Genomic DNA, 20,360 nt, shown 5'->3' with positions numbered 1-20,360 from the left:
CTTATAATACTAGTATTAGTATTAACACCATCCCGACGTTCATTTTATGTATATCTTCTTCTTCTACCATTACTAATTAACATCAATAACAAGGGTAATTCATTCATCATTGAGAAAAACTAGGCCTATCTATTTCTAGTGGATCAGAATCGTATGCAGCAGGAAGAAAATTCAAAGAACCCCGTGAAACAGTAGATCGTTGTTGTGTTGAAATCCCTGCGCATGCGCAGATCCATCCATGTTACATCTCGGAAGCTTTACCAGCCTCAGCGAGGCTGGTAAAGATTACCGAGATGTTCCGAGATTTTACAAGGATATTACACGGAGGTACTTTCACACGTGCCGTAAAATGTTACTTTTGGTTACATTTTGTTACTTTTGGTAAGATTTTTGTACGTGTGAATCGGGTATTAGTCTCTTTATGAGAAGAAAGACAATTTATAAGATATCTTCTGGTAAGTATTATTAGGTAATTAATAATTAATTACATTAGGGAATAATTAGAGTTTTCAAAATTTCAATCTCATCCTGTAACTCACTGGGGTAAAAGGTGTGATCTATTGCATTTATAGGGCTCTGCAACTAAAAGTTTGCTTATTCGCAGAGTTCCTTTTTCACAAATTGATCATCTCCTTGTACTTATATTCTCTTTATTATTATGAATTATCATCATGTACTGTACAAATTGTTATATTATATGACAAAAGTGAAATAAATATTACTTGAATTGAATTGAATTGAATTGAATTGTAAAATTAAGTCTCTTTATGAGAAGAAAGAAGAGTTAGTTTTAGTCTTACTTTAGTGAGAGAAAATGTTCTAATTTTTAGGATTTCTTGAGAAACATGAATAACTACTATGGTCATTATATTTTTATGTGCTTAATATTTTGTGAAGGTGACCTTTCAGAGTGCTGGTCATTAAGATTCTTCAATAAATAAAATAAAAACAAACTACATATTAACTTATTTTAATTTAAAAAATATGTATATGATCAACAAGCTAGATAATACTATGTTGATTTGAATTGTCTTATTCGATGAAGACAGAAGGACTTTTTTGAGAATATATTTTAGATGATTAGGTTTAGGATAACTGTAGCCTGGATTCCAGGTCATAACTTTTTATACAGTGCAACCAACAAGACAAATGAGCCTTTATTACTTGCTGGCAGTGCTGTACCAGTGGATGATATGTAGGTCAGTCAAATGATTTGGCTATAATGTAAGTAACTACACATACAAAATACATGGTGGATCAATTACAATTAAAAATAGACAGATCCTGAAAGCGGGTTCAACATTACGATGTCATCTTCTGAGAACGTCACCTTCATGTTTTTGTATCGTCAACTAACTATTTATATCAGGTGAAGTCTATTTCAAATCATAAGTGCATGAAATCAGCTTGTTGTTATTGTTTTCGATCATATTTTGACGGAAGCGATGTATTCAAAGTGAGAATCTGTCTTTCATCATCAGGATTTCAGACAGATGCCTTGCAAAGCCGATTATGCAATTTGACATGGACAGGTAGACATGCACTTACGAACAAAACAACGCTCAAAAAGCCACGTGCTTACAATAGCACTTATTAATCACGCTAAAATTCTTCAATTCAGTTTGCTTACCTCCCTTGGAAAATTTTGACTTAAGGAGTGGTAGGGCTCGGAAATGGTGTATTTACTTAAGTAGTAATGTTTTGGCAATATGCCTTCAAGCAATGCTATACCAAAAACCTAATCATTTCACACTGTTTCGCATCGGTTATATAAAGTTCAGTTTAATTAGACGGAAACAAGATGACAAACTGTAAGGGTTATGAGGTGAACTCTCTTATTGTACATATGAACTGTCTCAAGTGTACAGGGGAGGTGTCTGTGTGTGCAGTACAGGGGAAATGACTTGTTTCAGTTTCTGTTTGTTGGCCATCAGCTATTGTTTGTTGACCAGATAATAATTTCACATGGGGATATGTTGATCTAGTGTCAAAAGGTAAAAAAATGTGGTAGCAGCAACATTAATTTTTTAGGTAAGCTGAGCCAAAAGTTGTCTTATGTTGATAACATTCCTTGCATTTGTGAATTTTTTTGTACGGTGTAGAGCATAAATCTGTAGGCAGTAGTTTCTAATTCTACAAGCGAAAAATTCAAACTATTTTTGATGACGCTGTATCTTTTGATGCATGCTCTCCTTTGGGTTTTCGTATGATCCTGGACTTTCTGTGTTAACGATGTGCTATGTTTCTGAAGACAAGAATTTTTTCTTTAAAAATTGTGGTAAGTTTTATATTGGGTGGATTTCAAATGTATCATTACCAAGGATTTGAATGAGGGCAGGAGTGTGTCAGTATAAATTTAGCTTGTTGTATACAGCTCTCCTTTCAAAAATTTAATAAAAATACAAAAAAAAAAAAACAACTCAATAATGAACTTACTGAACTCCAGGAATTTCTTGCTAGACTTCTTCCTGGATTAGAAGCCCTAGCTTAACGTTGCTAATAGGCTCCTCAACGTTTAATATGGTGTGTATTTAAGCGGGTGGTTGGACCAGTAGCACTCCAGGGCAGATTAAACATATTAGCACTAGTGGCATTTATAATTTTTTCTGGAAGGGTATTCCAAATCAAAATAGCCCGTCTTGAGAAAGAATTCAAACACAGATTTGTCTGACTGCAGTTATTTATATTGACGACAAGTCATTAAAATAAATGTCCCAAAATAATAATAATGGGATATAATGACTACAGTATGTTTACTATCATTGAACAAACTTAATTAGCCAGTTTCCATGATCGAAAAGAGCCTCATTAACATTCTATTGGTGACAAACTACTGTAAGTCCCCCACTTACAGATATATGTCACCTCTTATTATCAAGAGTAGTACTACTAATATCAGCCTTAGGTCAAGTAAAAAAGCTAGGTTGCAAATTCCTTATTGCACAATGGTACAGGAAATCCACAATTCATATTTGACAAGTACTGTCGGCCTACCTTGTAATTTTCAATTTTTATATTATTTATTTTTGTTTGCGAATATTTTTATGTGAATTTTCTAATACCGTATATGCTGCAAGTTTTAATAATTATTTCAGTTAAAAAATTGTCAAAATTTTACTGAACTTTGCAGAAAATTAACATATAAGCTACAACTGGAAGTTTTTTTCTGAAGTAGTTATTAAAGCACTCAGTGTATGCCTGGCTTTAAGCCCTACCCAGACAGTGGTGGATCTAAGATTTAGCAATGGAGGGAGGGGGTGGATAATGGGAGGTGAGAAGGCCCGAGCAGCGGGGGATGGTGTTGGGAGGGGTGTCCCCTCACATTTGAGATTTTTTTGGAATTAGTGGACTGCTGGATGATCTTAGGTGAAAAGAAGTAAGCTTAAAATAGAAAGTGTATGTTTTACCAGAGTACATGACAAGCACACACGCAAGACGAGTGACCATTATTTTTTTTTTCACGGGAAACGAAGGGGGGTGGCTAGCCACCCTATTCACCCCTCCCCCGATCCGCCACTGCCAGACTGTCAAATTTTATTTTAACAATATGCCTATTAAATACGGTCATGATCATATTACATCATGACTATATATAGGCACATCATGACTATGTATGGGCACATAGTAGAATGAGTTTTTTGTCAAAGAAAATTTCATAGTGTCAACAAAGTCATAGACTTTATCTCACCAAGTTATTGTCACATGACCGCTATCAGTTGCGTCTATTTGGGTTAGCATTGAATCAGGAACTAATATTTTGAGTTTGTAAACATAATATTTCATTGGATTATAGTGCGACCATAGTGCTCTTCGGAAAAGCAGTGTCTGACAACAATCTGGGCAACATACTCAAACTAAATATTGTAAATCACATTTTGTATGTATCTTGTTATAAATTACAATGTTTCTAATGTTTGTTACACATAATATTTTATATGTTCTTGAAGCGAGTTGAATTAAATTAAAGTTGTTTTTTTTTCTCTCAACAGATTACAGTTAACAAGAGATTCTCTTAAAATGGGTAACAAAAATTCTTTGGAATATCAACAAACTGGCCTTGGATTTGCTGACTTGACCACAAAAGAGGGAAAAGAAGAGATCAACAATGCTTCCAGAGCTCAGCTACGCAACACCGTAAGGAAACTTGTAGTTGAGCTTAAGGTTCGCCATGGAATTATTGCCCTATTAAGTAACCAACAAGTAACTGACCGTGAATTGGAATCCAAAGACTGCTTCAATCACCAAGTGAGAATTGTTCGGGAAGCAGTCAATGTTATCAAAGAGCTCAACCAAAGAGTGGAAGAAGCCGAGCAAAGAGTGGAAGAGGCCGAGGATGAAAACAATGTACTGAAAACAGAGATCGAGGGAATTCGTGAAGGAATTCAAAAGGTCACCGGACTGGGCCAAGCCTATAAAACACATATCAAAGGCTTAGAGGCTCAGATTCAAGAGGCACAAAACGAAATATTCAGCCTTAGAGACATAAACAAACAACTGAGAAATGAACTCAGCAAAGGAAAAGATCACTCTGGTAATAATGAGAAATACCAAAGATGTATAAAACGCAGTTGTAAGAATTGTGAGTATTTAATGTTAGAGATGGAACTTATTAAACTCAATGATATTTTACAGAGTAATGAAGAATCAACTGTACTGAAAGAGCAGTTAGATACTGTGAAGAGAGAAAACCAAAAAAATAAAACGCTTGAAAGACAACTTTCACGGCAGTTGAAGGAAACATGTGCTGAGCTCGAAAGCACACGCCACCAACTTCGAGAGCTTGATGAATATTTTACTGACATTGAAAGACAGAAAGGAGTGTTACAACAACAAATGAAGGAGGAACGAGAAGAAATGCTTATGCAAATCCAACAACTTCAATGCGATCTGAATAAAGTTGAGGGCGAACGTAAAAACATAAACTTAAAAATGAACACCATCTCTCAAAAAGTAGGTCAACAAGAGGAAGAATACAATAACTTAGTGATCAAGATGGTGGAAGATCACAAACAGCATATAAATGAATGCAGGGAAAAATGTAGGAAGATACAGCACCTCGAGGAACAAGTCTCGGAGAATAAGAAAGCACGACGATGCGTTGTTTGTCTTGAACGACTTAAATGTGTAGCGTATATGCCATGTAAACATCTGGCGACGTGTGAGCAATGCGATCACAGACTTTCACAGCGGGTATGTCCAATTGACAGGACGCAGATTGAAGGATCTGTTAAAATTTACAACTAGTGAAGCATACTGTATGATGCTAAGTACAGTGTAAATAATCAATATAAGTTAATTTCAGAAGTTATAAATATTATCAATATCTATCTCAAAAATAACAGTGACATAGGATCAGTGGCGGACCGTAGGGTAAATTGCAGGGTATGCCAGGTATTGACATATCTAGAATGTGCAAGGGGCGCGCACGTTCCTCCCCCTACCCCTGAAAAACAATACTCGCCCATTCCCCAGTCTGTCTCTTATACACATCTAGATGTCACAAATCATGCTCAAGTAGTTAAAAATCACCTCATATCACCTTATTTTGCAAGTTATCCTCTCACCTAATCACAGATCAACCACTTTACCTTCCTGTCCCCATCAGCTCCCTTCCATTTCAAGACCCCTACGCCACTGATGCTAGGGCCTGTGAGAGGAAAAGTTTGTAAGCCTACTACTTATTCAGAATCAGATTGTGTTCTATAATCAAAATACAATGTATGTTATTTTTAATACCGGCATAGTTGTCTTCTCTTCAAAAGAATTCTTATTCCAGTAATTAAACAAATTTCAATTCAAATTAAATAATAATTCAAAGTTTTTCTACACCGGTCATATGTATGTAAATATATTTAAATTTTAACCATTTAGATTAGGCATATAGATAGAATACCCGATCGGCAGTGGAGGTCCCAATTTGTGAGAAGAAAAGCATGCGTACATACTCTTGGAAGCACTGCTTCCATTCCAGTGTTAAATTAATTGGCTATTCCGACGCCACCACACAGTTGTCACAATAGCAAATTTAAGCGTTGTAGGGTATGCTCTGACTTTCATTGACTCACTGAATACGTGATTGGCTGATATCGAAGACCAGCCATGCGGAAATTCTAAGCAGTTAGAGTACGATGCGATAGGCCCGACTGTGACAATATCATAGGTACCAAAGTAGGCCAAACATTGAAAAACTTTTCTATTCCAATGAACTGTAGCATTCCATTTAAAAGGTTTATATAAGAAGATCCCGACTAAGAAATGCTAAATAAAATGGAGAAACTGTACTGCTATATTTTTTTTAATTTGTTTTAGCCAGGGTATGCACTGCATACCTTGCTTGCCTTGATGGTCCGCCACTGCATAGGATGTACCTACAACTAGATGGATTTAATTTGTAAAAGACTTGTTTTTTCAAGGAAATTGGCTATTGTTTATCATTCTTTTGACTTTTGATATATTAATGTAAACAGGTAAACTAAAAATTATTCTATTTTTACTTAAGACATAATAGTTTTAAGTTTGGTTTTTAAGAAAAATTCTCCTAAAGCTAATTTTATTTTAGCTTTTCAGACCCTAAAATTATTGAGGGAGGGAAGGGGGATTGGGAGGGTTGGCGAATTTTTCTTAAGCTGGGCACAAACTGTGTTGTTCAACCCCAACTCAGCCCCCTGTGAGTGCTAGACAATATTTGATGATTTTTTATATAAAATAGATCTTACCTGATTTCTAGGTCAATTACTTTGTTGCAATTATTAATTAATAATTAATTAATTAATCGGGAGATAGTGCCATGTCAGAGTCTTGCCTCAATGTGTTATTAAACATCTTTCATAAGTGTCTTATTCTTAATGTTGCAAACATATATGTTTTTCATTCTAGATTCATTATATATTTAAAATAGTATAGTAATATCCGTGTTGAGTTGCATAATTTATTAATGTTATCACTTAATTTGTATATTAAAGTAGGTTATTGCTTTTGATTGACAGTCATTTCCTTACTCCTAACGGATGCATAAACCATACCTTTCCTGCATTCTTTAACCTTTAATCTGACAGGTAGTCAATTTTTGATTGCTGTAGTAAAACATCTAAAATCTATAGGAAACGCTGACCAGTGTTTTTAACTTACTTTGAAATGAAGAATTCAATGTTTTAATTGAGTTTTCAATGGTTTTGTTTCAAATGAAAACCCAGAGAGTAATCTTTAATTATTAACAACGAATAAAATTAGATGTCTGAAATATTTCAAATCACTTGTTTACATGTGTAGCATACATAAAGCAATAAAACAAATACAGAATGAGTGATGTGTTGTCAAAAATAAATTCTTTGTCTTCTGATTTTATTTTAATTTTATTTCCATTACATCCAACAGCAGTATTGCCCACACAGGATGTCTTAAACATACAATTTATAAAAATAGACCTATGTAGTAAAATACAAAACATACAATATAAATATTAAAGGTAACAAATCAACCGGACTTTGTTAGTTCCTATCTAAATTCAAAGAAGGCCTATACTGAATGAGCAACTTTGGTTTTGAACGTAAAAGATACTGTTAAAAAAAAATGTCTATAGTGGTATTGTTACGTGTAATGGTAAAGTTATAGGAGAGTCTATAAATAAAACTGTTTATTTATTTATTCTGCCTTTAACGTGATAACACTTTCAGTGAGGGAGCACTGATCTCACTAGTGGATCACATGAACAAAAAAGTAGAACAAAAACAAACATAAAAAAAATATTCAGAAACTTAACTAAAATAAAAAAGAACCAATTCAAATGAATTAAAAAGAAGGCAAGAGAACAGAGGGTGGTCAGAAAGATGTTTTTGGTAGCATTGACTCTGCTAGGGCACAGAGAATAGGCCAGTGTTGCGTGAATTTGGTCGGTGTTAATTTATTATAAATAAAAAAAGAGGTCAAGTAAAAAGTGAGTTAAAACATTTAAAAAGGAAAACCATATCGAACATGCCACATTATACAATATTAAACAAGCCACATTATACAAAATCGAACATGTCATATTATACAATATCGAACATGTCATATTATACAATATCGAACATGTCATATTATACTATATCGAACTATACTGTATACACATTTTCTATCTAGATTCAATTGTAGTTTTAACCTCAATTAAGTTGCCCAGCAGTTACAATCCCAGTAATTTTGACTCCACTTTGATTTCTCCAACCTCTCCCACACCCAAAATTCACTAGCAATAATGGTCCTCATCTCCTTCAATTGTTTTTCCTCAAACTGTTTGAAGGACAGTACAGTATTAGTAATTGCACTTTGAGAAGGCAAATAAGAGCAGCCATTATTTGGCACCTGCACTGATAAAATACATGGCACGCGTGTCTAGACATGACTATACAAACAGAGGTACCTACACAAAGATCAATGTTAGATATTACGGCATGAAGGATACCAACAAGATGATGTATTTTCCAAAAACAATCTGCCTGTTATATATGAGTCATTGATATTTAAATTTAAGTTCATTTTTTCTTTGCTAATACCAGTCATCAAGGGCCAGCAACATATGAATCAACAAAAACATGATAAATACAGGAACTAAAATCCCAATTAATAAATTTCCAAAAAACAATCTGACAGATACTGATGATAGTCACGGGCAACAGATATCAAGGTTCAGCAATAGCTGAATTAACAAAAACAACACAATAAATACCAGTACTGTAAGTTCCAATAATCCATTTTAAAAACAAACAGACAATATTTATGACATTGTTTATGAGCCATGTACATCCGGTTTCAATTGTTATTTTTATTTGCGAATACCAGCAATCAAGGGCTATATCCGAACCAACAAAACAGCACAATAAATGCTGGTATATAAGGCAAACACCACCTGTTTTCAGTTACTGCAAAATTTTTATTGTTGTTCATTATGTCATGGGAATAACCTATTTATAAATAGACTTGTGTTTGCTACAAATGTTTTATTACTATGTGTATGAATTTGAACAATTTTTAATTTAAAACTAAACCACTAAATTCATGTTCTCTGTATTTGGGGGTGTATCTACTTTAAATACAAGATACATATCTTCTGTTTTTAAAGACTTTTTGATTCTATTTTAAATCGGTTGGCACAACAGTTGTGCAAGTGGCTTGTACCCTTGGGCAAGACACTTCATCCACACTGTCTCCTCCCATCTCTCTCCACCCATTGTTGTGCAGAATGGCAACCCCCTGGCCTCCCACAATCCAACAGCACAGTATAGTCTGGCCTAAACACTACAGTCTTTCACCCAGTCATCCCCAATTTTGACTTTACTACTTCATTTGAAATATTCTAATTAAAACAATAAAAAAATACAATAAAGATTGATGTGTTTTCAAGAATAACAAAATTTGTCTTCTGATGTATGCTATTTTATACACATATTTTATCTAGCCTGGGTGGTTGAAGAATTTGGTGTGAGAGTCCACATCACCTCAGCCCCACACACCATGGTTAGGGTTGAGGTGTAAACATGGTTGAGGTGCAAACATTTTGAAAGTATGGACCTCAAGATGCCCGGAAATTGGACTCATACTTTTAAAATCTTACCACTACATATTCATAATGATATATCAACAATACAATAATTATTTTTCTTAAAATACAATTTGCGGGGGTGTCACTGCCCCAGTCTAGACTTCAGAAACAACAGTCAAAAGTAACCTCCTGTAGTTTTTTTACTAATACCCCTTTTACACTGCCAAGGGCAGAATCGACCCGGGTTAATTCCTGGGTGCATTTCCCATTTACATTGAATGAAAAAGTCTGGGTTGATCCTGAGATGCTTTCATTTTACACCGGCAACGAACTTGGGTTCAAATACCGCCCTCAATTTTTGTTGCGATGCTGATTATCACTTCGCTCGAGTTCCTCGTTGTCACAAAGCCAAAATTATTGTCAACATTGAAGCAATGTACCTGCAGATTGTTTTTAAATTATGCAAATTAAATCAGTAGTTATGATATCAAGTCTATACCGGAGTGTAAAGGGTATAATTTGAAATGTGTCGAGGCCTAGCCCGCTATTAGCAAAGTTTAGGCCTACCTGACCACAGCAACGCCAGGTAAGGCCTAATTCCGGAATCAAAGGTGGTGTTTACACTGGCGACTCCGGAATGCACCTGGGTTGTCCTATGCTGAATGCGTCCTGCACGTCCATCCAGGAATGTTTGGCAACCCGAGTTGGACTTTTTGACGTTTACACTAACCACAGCTCGGGAGATTTTAACCCGGGTATTGGAAAATCTGGGTTACATCCGGAATTTTGCTTGCAGTGTAAAAGGGGTATTAGTCACCCAATAGCCAGAATCACAGCCTCCATTTTGGTTTTGCCAACCTCCCCACTCCTACAAATTACTAGCAATATGGCCCACACTTGCTTCACTGGTTTTCCCCTCAAATGTTTTATGGGCAGTTAGTAAATATACTTTGGGAAAGCAAATAAGTATTTGAATACAGAACTTACATAAAATACATAACAAACATGTCTAGACAAGACAGGTAATTGCTGTACAAAGATCAATGCTAATGACATCAAGAATGATTGATGACACTTGCTTTTACTAAAAAAATGATTATGAAAACAAACTGACATTTACAGGTATATACAGTATAACAATATTTATGAGTCATTCTACAAAACAATGGGTATTATTTTCAATTGCAGGGGTAGCGCCAGTGAGAGGGCTAGCTGGGACTGGGCCTAGCCATTGGTAAAGGCTTGGCTCAGCCATCAGGGAGCCATCAGTAAAATCTTTCAGGGAAAAATCAAACATGGTAGGGCTGAAGTGGGTGCTGACTCTTGCTCTTAGATAATCCATCAGTGAACAATGGACTACCTGTCAGAGAAAAGCTGGTGCCACCCCTGTTTAATTGTATTTTTTACTTATAAATACCAGCCAAAAAGTGTGAAATTGACATCAACAATCCAACATGCAAGATAAATGTAGATAGGTAAGAAATCAATAGTTTTTATCAATTGCAAAATTTATTTCTCTCTCATTATGTCATGTGACATGTTTTTTTTCCAAAAGCTTTACTTTTTTTTAAATGCTGCTACAATTGTTTAATATCAGTACTACCTGCCATTTTCAGAATACAAAATGTTTTAATCCCTAATATGTGGTATGTTGGCTTTTGAAAGTTATTGCACATAATTCTAAATCAGAACTAGTTTTATGGAATATGTATGTATACATCCTTGATTCACAACCTTTTCAAACTAAGGTCCATTTTTAAGTTACTCAAAATTGTGCAGTCCTTCAGAATATTTTCATAAACCTGACCTCCAAAAGAGCAATGGGCATACATTTGATTTAATTGACTTGTCATGAAATAATACAATTCACATAACAATTGAATCAAATATTTTTTGGCTTTTATTTGGATTGTGGTGCAGGGTTTAGGAGAATATAGGAAGATATTACGGAAGACTCAATCTGATTAACTAAACATTCATACTGCAGAGCAAATACAGGTGGTTATGTCAGAATTACAAATTGCATTTTAATGATCAGTTTTTGTTATTGAGGGGTAAAGATCAAAAGGGTCAAAGATTAAACAATGTCTACTTAGTGGAATTATTGACATAAATGTTTACATAGGCCTAAAGATACATTTTATTAATCAATGACTCTACTGTAGCAATATGTGTTCTAGTTGGTAATATAAAACACAAAATATATTCACATGATAAGAGAGAGTGAATGAAAAATAATTTATTATATTACAGTACCATCAACATTTGACATTACAAATAATATTTAAAATATAAATTAAATGTATCACTGTGTTTGATTTTTCAAAAATTACTATTCCTTTTAAGCTTGGTGGTTAAGATATTACTGTATACAGTTTTAAAACCCAAGTTAAAGGGCATCTCTATTTTGATAGCATGCCATAATCTTTTATACGTATCTAGGTCTATTCTTTATATACTGTACATTTTTTTTTAGAAATTTATATATTGTTCCATGGTACTTGTTTTAGTTTACCTGTACTTCTTAAATTATTCTAAAAACTGTTAGAACTAAGAACTTCATTTTAAACATCAAATATTGCAAAATGTAACAAAAATATCTATGAAGACTCTTAGCCCTGTTCAGACTACCAAATTTTATTTGACAAAAACATGTGACATGGATAAATATGGTCATGATGACATCACATCATGACAGTGGTGGCGCCAGAGGGGGCTGGGGGCTATAGAAAATATAGAATTTCCCTTAATAAGATGGTTACATTGCATACTCCTTGTTTCTTGTTTCATTCAAAATAAAATGTTTTGGTTTTGGAAGCATTATAAAGCATAGCCTACATGAAGTCATATTATAGTAGCTCGATGCCTATCAAATAATTAATAAAAATTCACCATAATTCATTAATTATCAGCCCTAGGCGGCCCCTGGCCCCCACCCAAGTGAGACTTGATTCGCTCCAGTAGCCCCCCCCCCCGTCGGAGCCTTTAGCCCCTCCGTCGGGCAGGTCCTGGCGCCACCACTGCATCATGACCATGTATAGGCACATCAATACTATATATGGGCATACAACAGTTTTATTTCAAATAAAATTTGATAGTGTGGACAGGACTTTCAGCTCTGTCCAGACTATCAAATTTTATTTGACATAAAACTGTTGTATGCCCATATATAGTCATGATGTGCCTATATATGGTCATGATGTGATGTCATCATGACCATATTTAGGCATGTCACATTTTTTTGTCAAATGAAATTTGATAGTCTGGACAGGTCTTCGGTAGATTCTTTGGCCTCGTACCTTGTGTTAAGGATGATATTCTGCCTTTCCACCGAGATTTTGGGAGTAGCTGGACCACAACTCGATCTCCATGAATTGCTCGATTACGATCGGTAATCCCAGAAACCAAGATATCAGAATCTAATTTTAGCTCTTTCTGACCAAACCTGGAATACATGAAAAAAAAATAATTTTTCCTTTCATTTTCGAATGTATAATCATCAATTACAAGAACTATATAACACTATATAAACTAATTCTCTATCTGAGACTTTATGAAGTTTATGATGTTTTTAGCAGTGAGAAATAAGCTGGGTGTTTTTAGAACCCAGGGCTCTGGGATTGGAAGGCAAGCATCTTAACCACCAAGCTAGTGCTCCACTTCACAAGGGTATGAAACAGTGGGAGGAAAAACTTGATTTTAGAATGAACAGGACATTATTATAACATGCATATATCTTTGCAAATGGGTTTGAGGCCTTAAAAACTCTATTTCAATTGATTGATTCTCTCTGAATTATGTAAGAGCCCCAAGTTGGAAAAGACCATTTCTATGAGTTTTGTTAAATGAGAACTTTATGGTCTGCCAAGAACAATTTAATTTCTTGCACTCTGTATTTTTGCCTTTACAAGACCAATGAATGGTCTGTATTCTGTATTTTGCTTTGTGGTTGTTTTACACCTTCCTCATTAAATTACATCAAATGATTTGTGCATATTTATCGAATATCTGATAGAACAGGAATTAAATCAAAATACATACATTAAAAAAATTAACAATAAAATGAACTAACCCATGAATAAATGCTTCTTTTTGTGCATGATGCTTATTTACATTCAGAATTCCCTCAAAATATTGATCTGAGGATTTCACATGCATCTGGAGAACTTCCGGTGGAAAGTGATTATCATATTGCTTATTCCCACCTGGAAAATAAATACACAATCACCGACAATGAAATAAGATAAGAAATATAACTTCATTGCCAGTAAAAAAAAATAAAATGTATCTTCCCATTTTCACAGCATTCCTCATATTTTTTTTTTCTTTCTAGGCACAGTCCAGTTGGGGGAAAAAATGCTGTTCCAAAGCAAGAGGTTGTGATCATGGAAGTACTACCTCCATGTTGTTGTAGAAGCAGTTTGACACAGTGGGAACATTTAGTTTCCTAGCCCAAAAGGTCGGGGTTTCAATCCCTTGCTGTGCATTTCACTTGTGTCCTTAACACAAGGCACTTTATCTATATTGTTGTATTAACACGTATCAGCAATATAGGTGCGAGTAACCTGTGATAGACTAGCGTCCCATTGCTAAGTTAATAAGGGTTCCCAGAGAAGCAATGCATTTTGAAACATAGGCCTACTGGCTGTGTCTGGTATTGGTACACGTCTGATAAACCAAAGGCTTTAAAAAATATTCTGAAGCTCTAATGTAGACGTAGTAGTAATCATAAGACCAAGAAAATATTACCATCATTGTCATTTCATAAATCATCATTATCATTATTATAACTATGATCAAATCACACACCTTTTTGTTTTGACAGCAGTAAAGATGCTGCTAATGATTCAAACATGTCTTTTGCTTCCGTTAAATTTGGCCAAAACAACGACAGATACTGACTCAATGACATCACATGCACCCCAGGAGTCTCATTCACCAGTTCATCAATTAGGTCTTTGTTGTCGGTCAACATCACAATGTCTTTCTGACAATTCAAATGATAGTAGTACCACACAGCCGCCTTGTACACAAGCCTACAAACATTTTTTACAAATCTTATGATGGAGGATATTATTATAATCTGTACAACAGCCTGGCAAAATACCTGAAAGATGTTGTTCTATCAACCAAAAAGACAGGAAAATACCTCAAAAATTTAAATAAAATTTTTAATGGCCCATACTTAAAAGGACCAAATAAATTATCAGCTTACTAAGAGAAACAGATAAAAAGTAGTTTTCGCCAATCAGACATTTTACTACAGAAATCTTTAAATTGATTACCAGCCAATTTAAGGATCTATGCAAATGAATAGAGGAAATATATCATTTAACTATCTGAAAATTGATGGGGGAATTTTTTTCTATTTCATATTTTTAATTTGTAGTTAATAACTTAATTGAATATACAAATTAAGTAATTCAAATGTGAAATTAATGTTAAAAATTGTTTTACCTCATGACTGACAGTATATCTTTAATTGGTCCTTTTACATGAAATATTGATTGACAACATTTAAAAGAATTTTGAGATGCTGTAGGTAGACAGTATATCTTTAATTGGCCCTTTTACATGAAATATTAATTGACAACATTTAAAAAGAATTTTGAGACGCTGTAGATAGACAAAAAGGATATAAACTTGCTTTATGACATGGATTTTACATATTATGATGTCGCAATTACCTCATCTAATTTCAAAGTATTTTCTTTGGCACTGTTTAAATACGCAGGGACATAAAGATTTAGTTGCAATAATTTCCACTTCACCGACATTATAAAATTCTGTGAATTGGCAAATGTACTTTTTTGTTTTTTGTTTGTATTGTTGCAAATTCACCTTTTTCAAGCTTCTCAGTGAAGGTTCTTATCGCTGTTTAGTGAGGATACAATACAAATTCTAAACATTAGTTAAACAAATGATGTTGCAATGGCTTCCACCTCATTTACTTTTCAATTATTTCCTTTGCCATGGTTTGTTTAATAAACAGGAGAGTGTGAAAATTTATTTACAATCATAATACCATTCACCCATATTAAAAGTACTTCTTATTTTAAATCTCTCCAACATTTGCATGAAAATAAATGCATCACAGCCAACAAACTATCCAATTGCACAGGATTTATTTATTTATAACTCAAATTGAAGGATGAATGCATGCAGGTTTATATAACAATGATGCAATTTACAGATAATTTAATAGGGCTTTTTTTAGGTTTACTTGATAGAAGATTATACTCGATTATGTCGGAAGCCTTCCCAATAAGAAATCTAAATCATAGAGCCAGAGTACACAGCTGATTTTTAATAACTTTAAAGAGCTAAAATATCCTACAAAAAGAGCGAGTTCCTGCAGTAAGCTAGTTCACCTAGCCCCTGGTGTTGTGACTGAGTGATGTGTCATTTTAGAATTGCCTAAACCTGTGCTTCAAAAGTGTAAGGGGTTGTCACTGGGACATGGTGCACCTAGCCCCTGTTATTTCTAGACTGAGTATGTGTCATTTTTTAAGTGTCTGCACCTGTTGATACATCCCCTCACTGGACATATCTATTCATATCCATTGTTTCCAATGCAAAATTCAAATAAAATAAAAATACTTTAAAAAAAACTTTAAGGAAACTTACTTTGTTTGCCATACTTCAAGATTGTCTCCAGATGATCTCTCGCAGAAAGTTTCACCAAAGAACTCATTAGCAAAATAGATACAGCCATTTCTCGAATCTCTAACCTTTTGTGTGAGACGTTTGACAGTAGCTCTGCCTCCTGGAGTTAGAACCTGAATATGTTAAGTGACAATATATACGTATTACCAGGGGTTTAGCCAGAAAAACGAACTAGAAAGTCCAAAATATGCAACATTCAAAGGATATAAAAAATTTGCCAAAGGTAGACCAGGTCCAACTAGGCTAGGCCGGGCTGCTTAGGCCAAGCAGTCCAAGCCATCAAGGTAAAAGTGGCCATCCTAAATGATTATTGGCCATCCAAAAGACGGCTTTTCTTATGTGTGAGACTTGGGTATGAATGAGAACAAAATTTTCACTATGCTACATTAGATTACCAGGGTGTGGTCCATTCACTTAGGTGAGGGGGAAAAGGAGAAGAAACGGTTGCTTCTTTGGAGGGGCGTATCCTGTAGATACACCAGTGCATGAAGAGTAGTAACATATCTACCTCTATCAATCTAAAGCCCTGTTCAGCAGACTATCAAATTTTATTTGACAAAAACATGTGAATTGCTTAATATAGTCATGATGACATCACATCATGACCATATATAGGCACATCATGACCATATATGTGAGGTCACACCACGAAATGAGAGGCATCATTGGTGAAATCGTATTGAGATTCAAAGTCAAAATTTTTACAACATTTTGTTTTTATTGTTTTTTAATAAATTGATACTTATATTTTATGATTGTATACTTTTTAAGAGAAGTTTCTTACTAAAACAGTGTTCTCTACAAATATTCTGTAATTCTAGTCCTATTATTTGTACAGGTTAGTTTATTTTTTAAGGCTGATTTTCTCAAAATGTGGTTTCATACACCTGAACTTTAAATGCTCACATCTGGATCTTAATATCATAAGGAAGCCATTCAAATACCAAATTAAGCTTACAATGTGATCTACCCAAATATAATATAAACTCAATTTTTGATTTTCTATGAGACTCATTTTGTGGTGAGACCTCATGACTCTATACTGGCATACAACAGTTTCTTGAAGATTTGATAAACTGGACAGGGCCTTACATATGGTTCACTTACATTGTTGACTGAGGTTTGAGTAAAAGTGATGCCCTTAAAATCATCAAGTTCCAAAACCTCAATGAAATCTTTGCAGATACCACCATCCGGGAACAGATAATGCGTCACATCTGAGGGTAAACTTGAACTACCTGAAATTTAGAAGTACAGACCATACCGTAAAACCTCAAATCGAACCTCAATGGGCTTAATCTCGAGAAGAAGCCCATTTCGAATTGAAGCCCCCCTCTCTTTAGCTTGAAAAAGTAGCCTGGACCTCAAAAAGAAGCCCATGGGTTTCTTTTCACAACAGCATATCCTTCTTTTCGAAACAGTACAGTACATACTGTATAGTACTGTACACTGTACATGAATTTTAAACAAACAAAATAAATTAAAAACACGTTTGGTTTATACAGTAGTTTAGGTAATTTAATGCCAGTACACTACATGATACAGACAGAGGCCCTATTAATTTTTTTATGTTAATTTCGAAAAGAAGCCATCTCGAAAAAAGCCTATCCAAAAGGTTGCAAAAGAAAAAATATATATATTCAAGATTTTACAGTATTACTGTAGTTCACAGGTGGACATAGTGCGGCCCACGGGCCGCATGTGGCCCTACAGTGACTTTTTTGCGGCCCACAAAAATGAATTAAAAACCCTTTGTGTGCGGCCCGCCAACCATCTTTGGAAGAAAACACTTCGCTTTTTTACAGCCGGACATCATCTGTTAAAAGTAATACTAAAACTCAGAATAAAGTGAAATACAAGCAGGGCATGAAGGTTTTGGAGGCACACTGGGACCATCAAAAATTGGGTGAGGCCATCGGTCTTAAATCAAAAATTCACTTTGGCTTTCATTTTACAGTAAATTTTTCTAAAGCCAAATATATAGCATTAGATATTTGTACACACCTGCCAACTCTACACAAGCCTCACGCATACGCATCCACTTTGTATGTCTCGCGCCTACATTGTATTATCTCAATGCATCATAAATATGTTTATAAAAGAAAAAATGTATGTAGCCCCAACAGTATCCTGAAATTCATAAATTGAAAATGAAGTGAATTCATCATTAAAATTTGAATGCAGGCCATATAAATTCCTTTTAGCAAAGCTATACTGAACGAGGACTGTAATCCATCTATAGCACTTCCACTACAATTTAAACAAAGAACATAGAGGGTGCTATATACATTTTCTATTTATATATTCTTTATTTTTGTCTCGCATATCAGACACCAACAAAGTTGCCAGGTAAGTATATGTTTGATAATGTAATCAATCTGTTCATCAATCAATCACTGGTATTGTTGGGACTATTTCAGACTAAAGTGCCTGATAAGTATACTCAGGTACTTTCATTTTAAATCTCAACAGATTAATCAATGATTAATTGAGGGCAGACTGTCTCAAAACATATCTATTTGCAGCTTTTATATCAACATTTAGCAAACACATAGATTCACAACTGATAACCTACATGCATTTTACCTACAGTTGGTTAGCATCATATCCATGCGCTTTGACTATAATGTATAATTGCGTAGTGAAATTCGCGCTTTGACTATAATGTGTAGTCATTCATTAATTATATTTGAATACAAAATGAAAACATTCACTTGAAGGTTAAAAACACAAAAAAGTTTTTTCTTTGGGTATTTTTTTTTCTATGGGTGGTTTTTGTGTGCAATATTTGTTGTGTTTTTGATTTTGTATTTTAAACAATTTATTAATTTGAAAAAATTCATATTTTTATATATTTAAATTTTCTATAGATTGTATTTTGAAGTCATTAATGTAATCTTTTGGTGTTATTATTGAGTCTAGTAATTTTTTTAATGTGATTTTTCTTATGTATTTTAATGTTTTGTCCATTCTTGTTGCAATTTTATATATAGTATTTTTAATATGCTTGCATTTTTAATATATTCTATTTTTGTAAATACATAAATTTCAGCCTTTAGCTGCTGTTTGTATATTTCCTTTTATACCTGAATAAATAAATAAATAAATAAAAAATATGAAAGCAGCAATTTTTATTATATCCATTGTGGTTGTTTGAAATTAATCATAGAAAATGAAAGAAAATTAAGCAAATAATCAGAAAAGCTACAAGCTTAGTGTAAAGCATAACAAGTTTTAGAAATCACTTTTTAGTCTATTTTGTGTGTGTGTGTGTGTGTGTGTGTGCGCGCGCTCAGGGGTCTCTGTAGTGGGAGTTTCCAGAATTCCCACCAAGCAAGCAAAAATCTCCTGGGAACCCATTTCCCATAAATTCTTAACACTTGCATACTGTATTTTCACTATATTATTATTAATTCTCTCCCTGAAGGTAGCTGGCCATGAATACTATATCACCTTGGCCACAGTTTTAACATGTTTTAATACAGTTTTAAAAGACTTGAAGTGGTTTCTCCCAAGATGGGACCCCTTTGTGTGTATGGAAATCACATCTGACCTTCTGTAATTTTGCGGTGTAAAAGGTAGCATCTATCTGACAAGCTTTGGACATATATATATATATAGACCTCACCTCTACTACATCCTGATGTGCAAATATCACTACTGCAATCAATAGAATTCCTCAAATAATGTTCACGTACAACTCGCAGAATTCTTCCAGTTTTCGTTTTAATGTGGTGATACCGGTCTCTTTTAAGCAAAGCCTGCTCCATCTTCACATTTTATCAGTCTAGGTAAAGGAAATGCTGTAGTTGAATATATTACTTGAAAAAAGCCCTATGCTGTCCAACTAAGGACAGTTGTTTTAATTACAGTACAGGTACTTGCTATTCAATGATATAATAATCATTTAAAAAACAATCAATATAATAACAATCATATAAATTAATCATTGCTGCGAAGCAGCCAATTCATATTCTTGACAGCAATTTGACCTCTGAAAGGTCATTGTTTGTCAAAAATCAATAGCCTGAGACAACTGAAAAGCGGAGTTTCCTTCTTTCGTTCTGCCGGGTAAAATCAATTACTTTAGGCGACGTTTTGTAGACTAACCTACTCGTACCAACATCGGCATGTCGCGACGCTGGAGTACTATTCAGCATTTTTACTATATTTCTAGGTT

At 34.3% G+C, this 20,360-nt stretch overlaps 2 protein-coding genes across 7 annotated transcripts in view; one reads left to right on the top strand and one right to left on the bottom strand.

Moving 5' to 3' along the window:
- LOC117110828 (GRIP1-associated protein 1-like) overlaps positions 1-5,467 on the top strand; it is a 6,312-nt gene extending 845 nt beyond the window's left edge. Inside the window, exons 1-2 of one of the 6 annotated variants that reach the window (XM_033253662.1) lie at positions 413-455; positions 3,990-5,467. In XM_033253662.1, the coding sequence (XP_033109553.1) occupies positions 4,018-5,244 (1,227 nt within the window). In that variant the 5' untranslated portion in view covers positions 413-455; positions 3,990-4,017 and the 3' untranslated portion in view covers positions 5,245-5,467. Of the gene's footprint in view, positions 1-412; positions 456-1,173; positions 1,370-1,400; positions 2,032-2,054; positions 2,279-3,989 lie in introns of those variants that run through there. The other 5 variants (XM_033253660.1, XM_033253665.1, XM_033253663.1 and 2 more) reach the window with 5 other exon arrangements.
- Positions 1-20,360, bottom strand: part of LOC117110827 (DIS3-like exonuclease 1) — a 39,760-nt gene that overhangs the window by 15,527 nt on the left and 3,873 nt on the right. Inside the window, exons 2-7 of the mRNA XM_033253659.1 lie at positions 19,809-19,967; positions 17,288-17,418; positions 16,142-16,293; positions 14,324-14,550; positions 13,587-13,719; positions 12,814-12,959 (exon numbers count right to left, since the gene is read on the bottom strand). Of these exons, the coding sequence (XP_033109550.1) occupies positions 12,814-12,959; positions 13,587-13,719; positions 14,324-14,550; positions 16,142-16,293; positions 17,288-17,418; positions 19,809-19,950 (931 nt within the window). The 5' untranslated portion in view covers positions 19,951-19,967. The remainder of the gene's footprint in view (positions 1-12,813; positions 12,960-13,586; positions 13,720-14,323; positions 14,551-16,141; positions 16,294-17,287; positions 17,419-19,808; positions 19,968-20,360) is intronic.

Source organism: Anneissia japonica, unplaced genomic scaffold, assembly GCF_011630105.1.
Source record: "Anneissia japonica isolate Jap-2015-1 unplaced genomic scaffold, ASM1163010v1 scaffold2756_len2360902_cov194, whole genome shotgun sequence".
NCBI classification, from domain to species: Eukaryota; Metazoa; Echinodermata; class Crinoidea; order Comatulida; family Comatulidae; genus Anneissia; species Anneissia japonica.
Note: the sequence above shows the minus strand (reverse complement) of the source record. Positions and strands in the feature narration are given on the sequence as shown.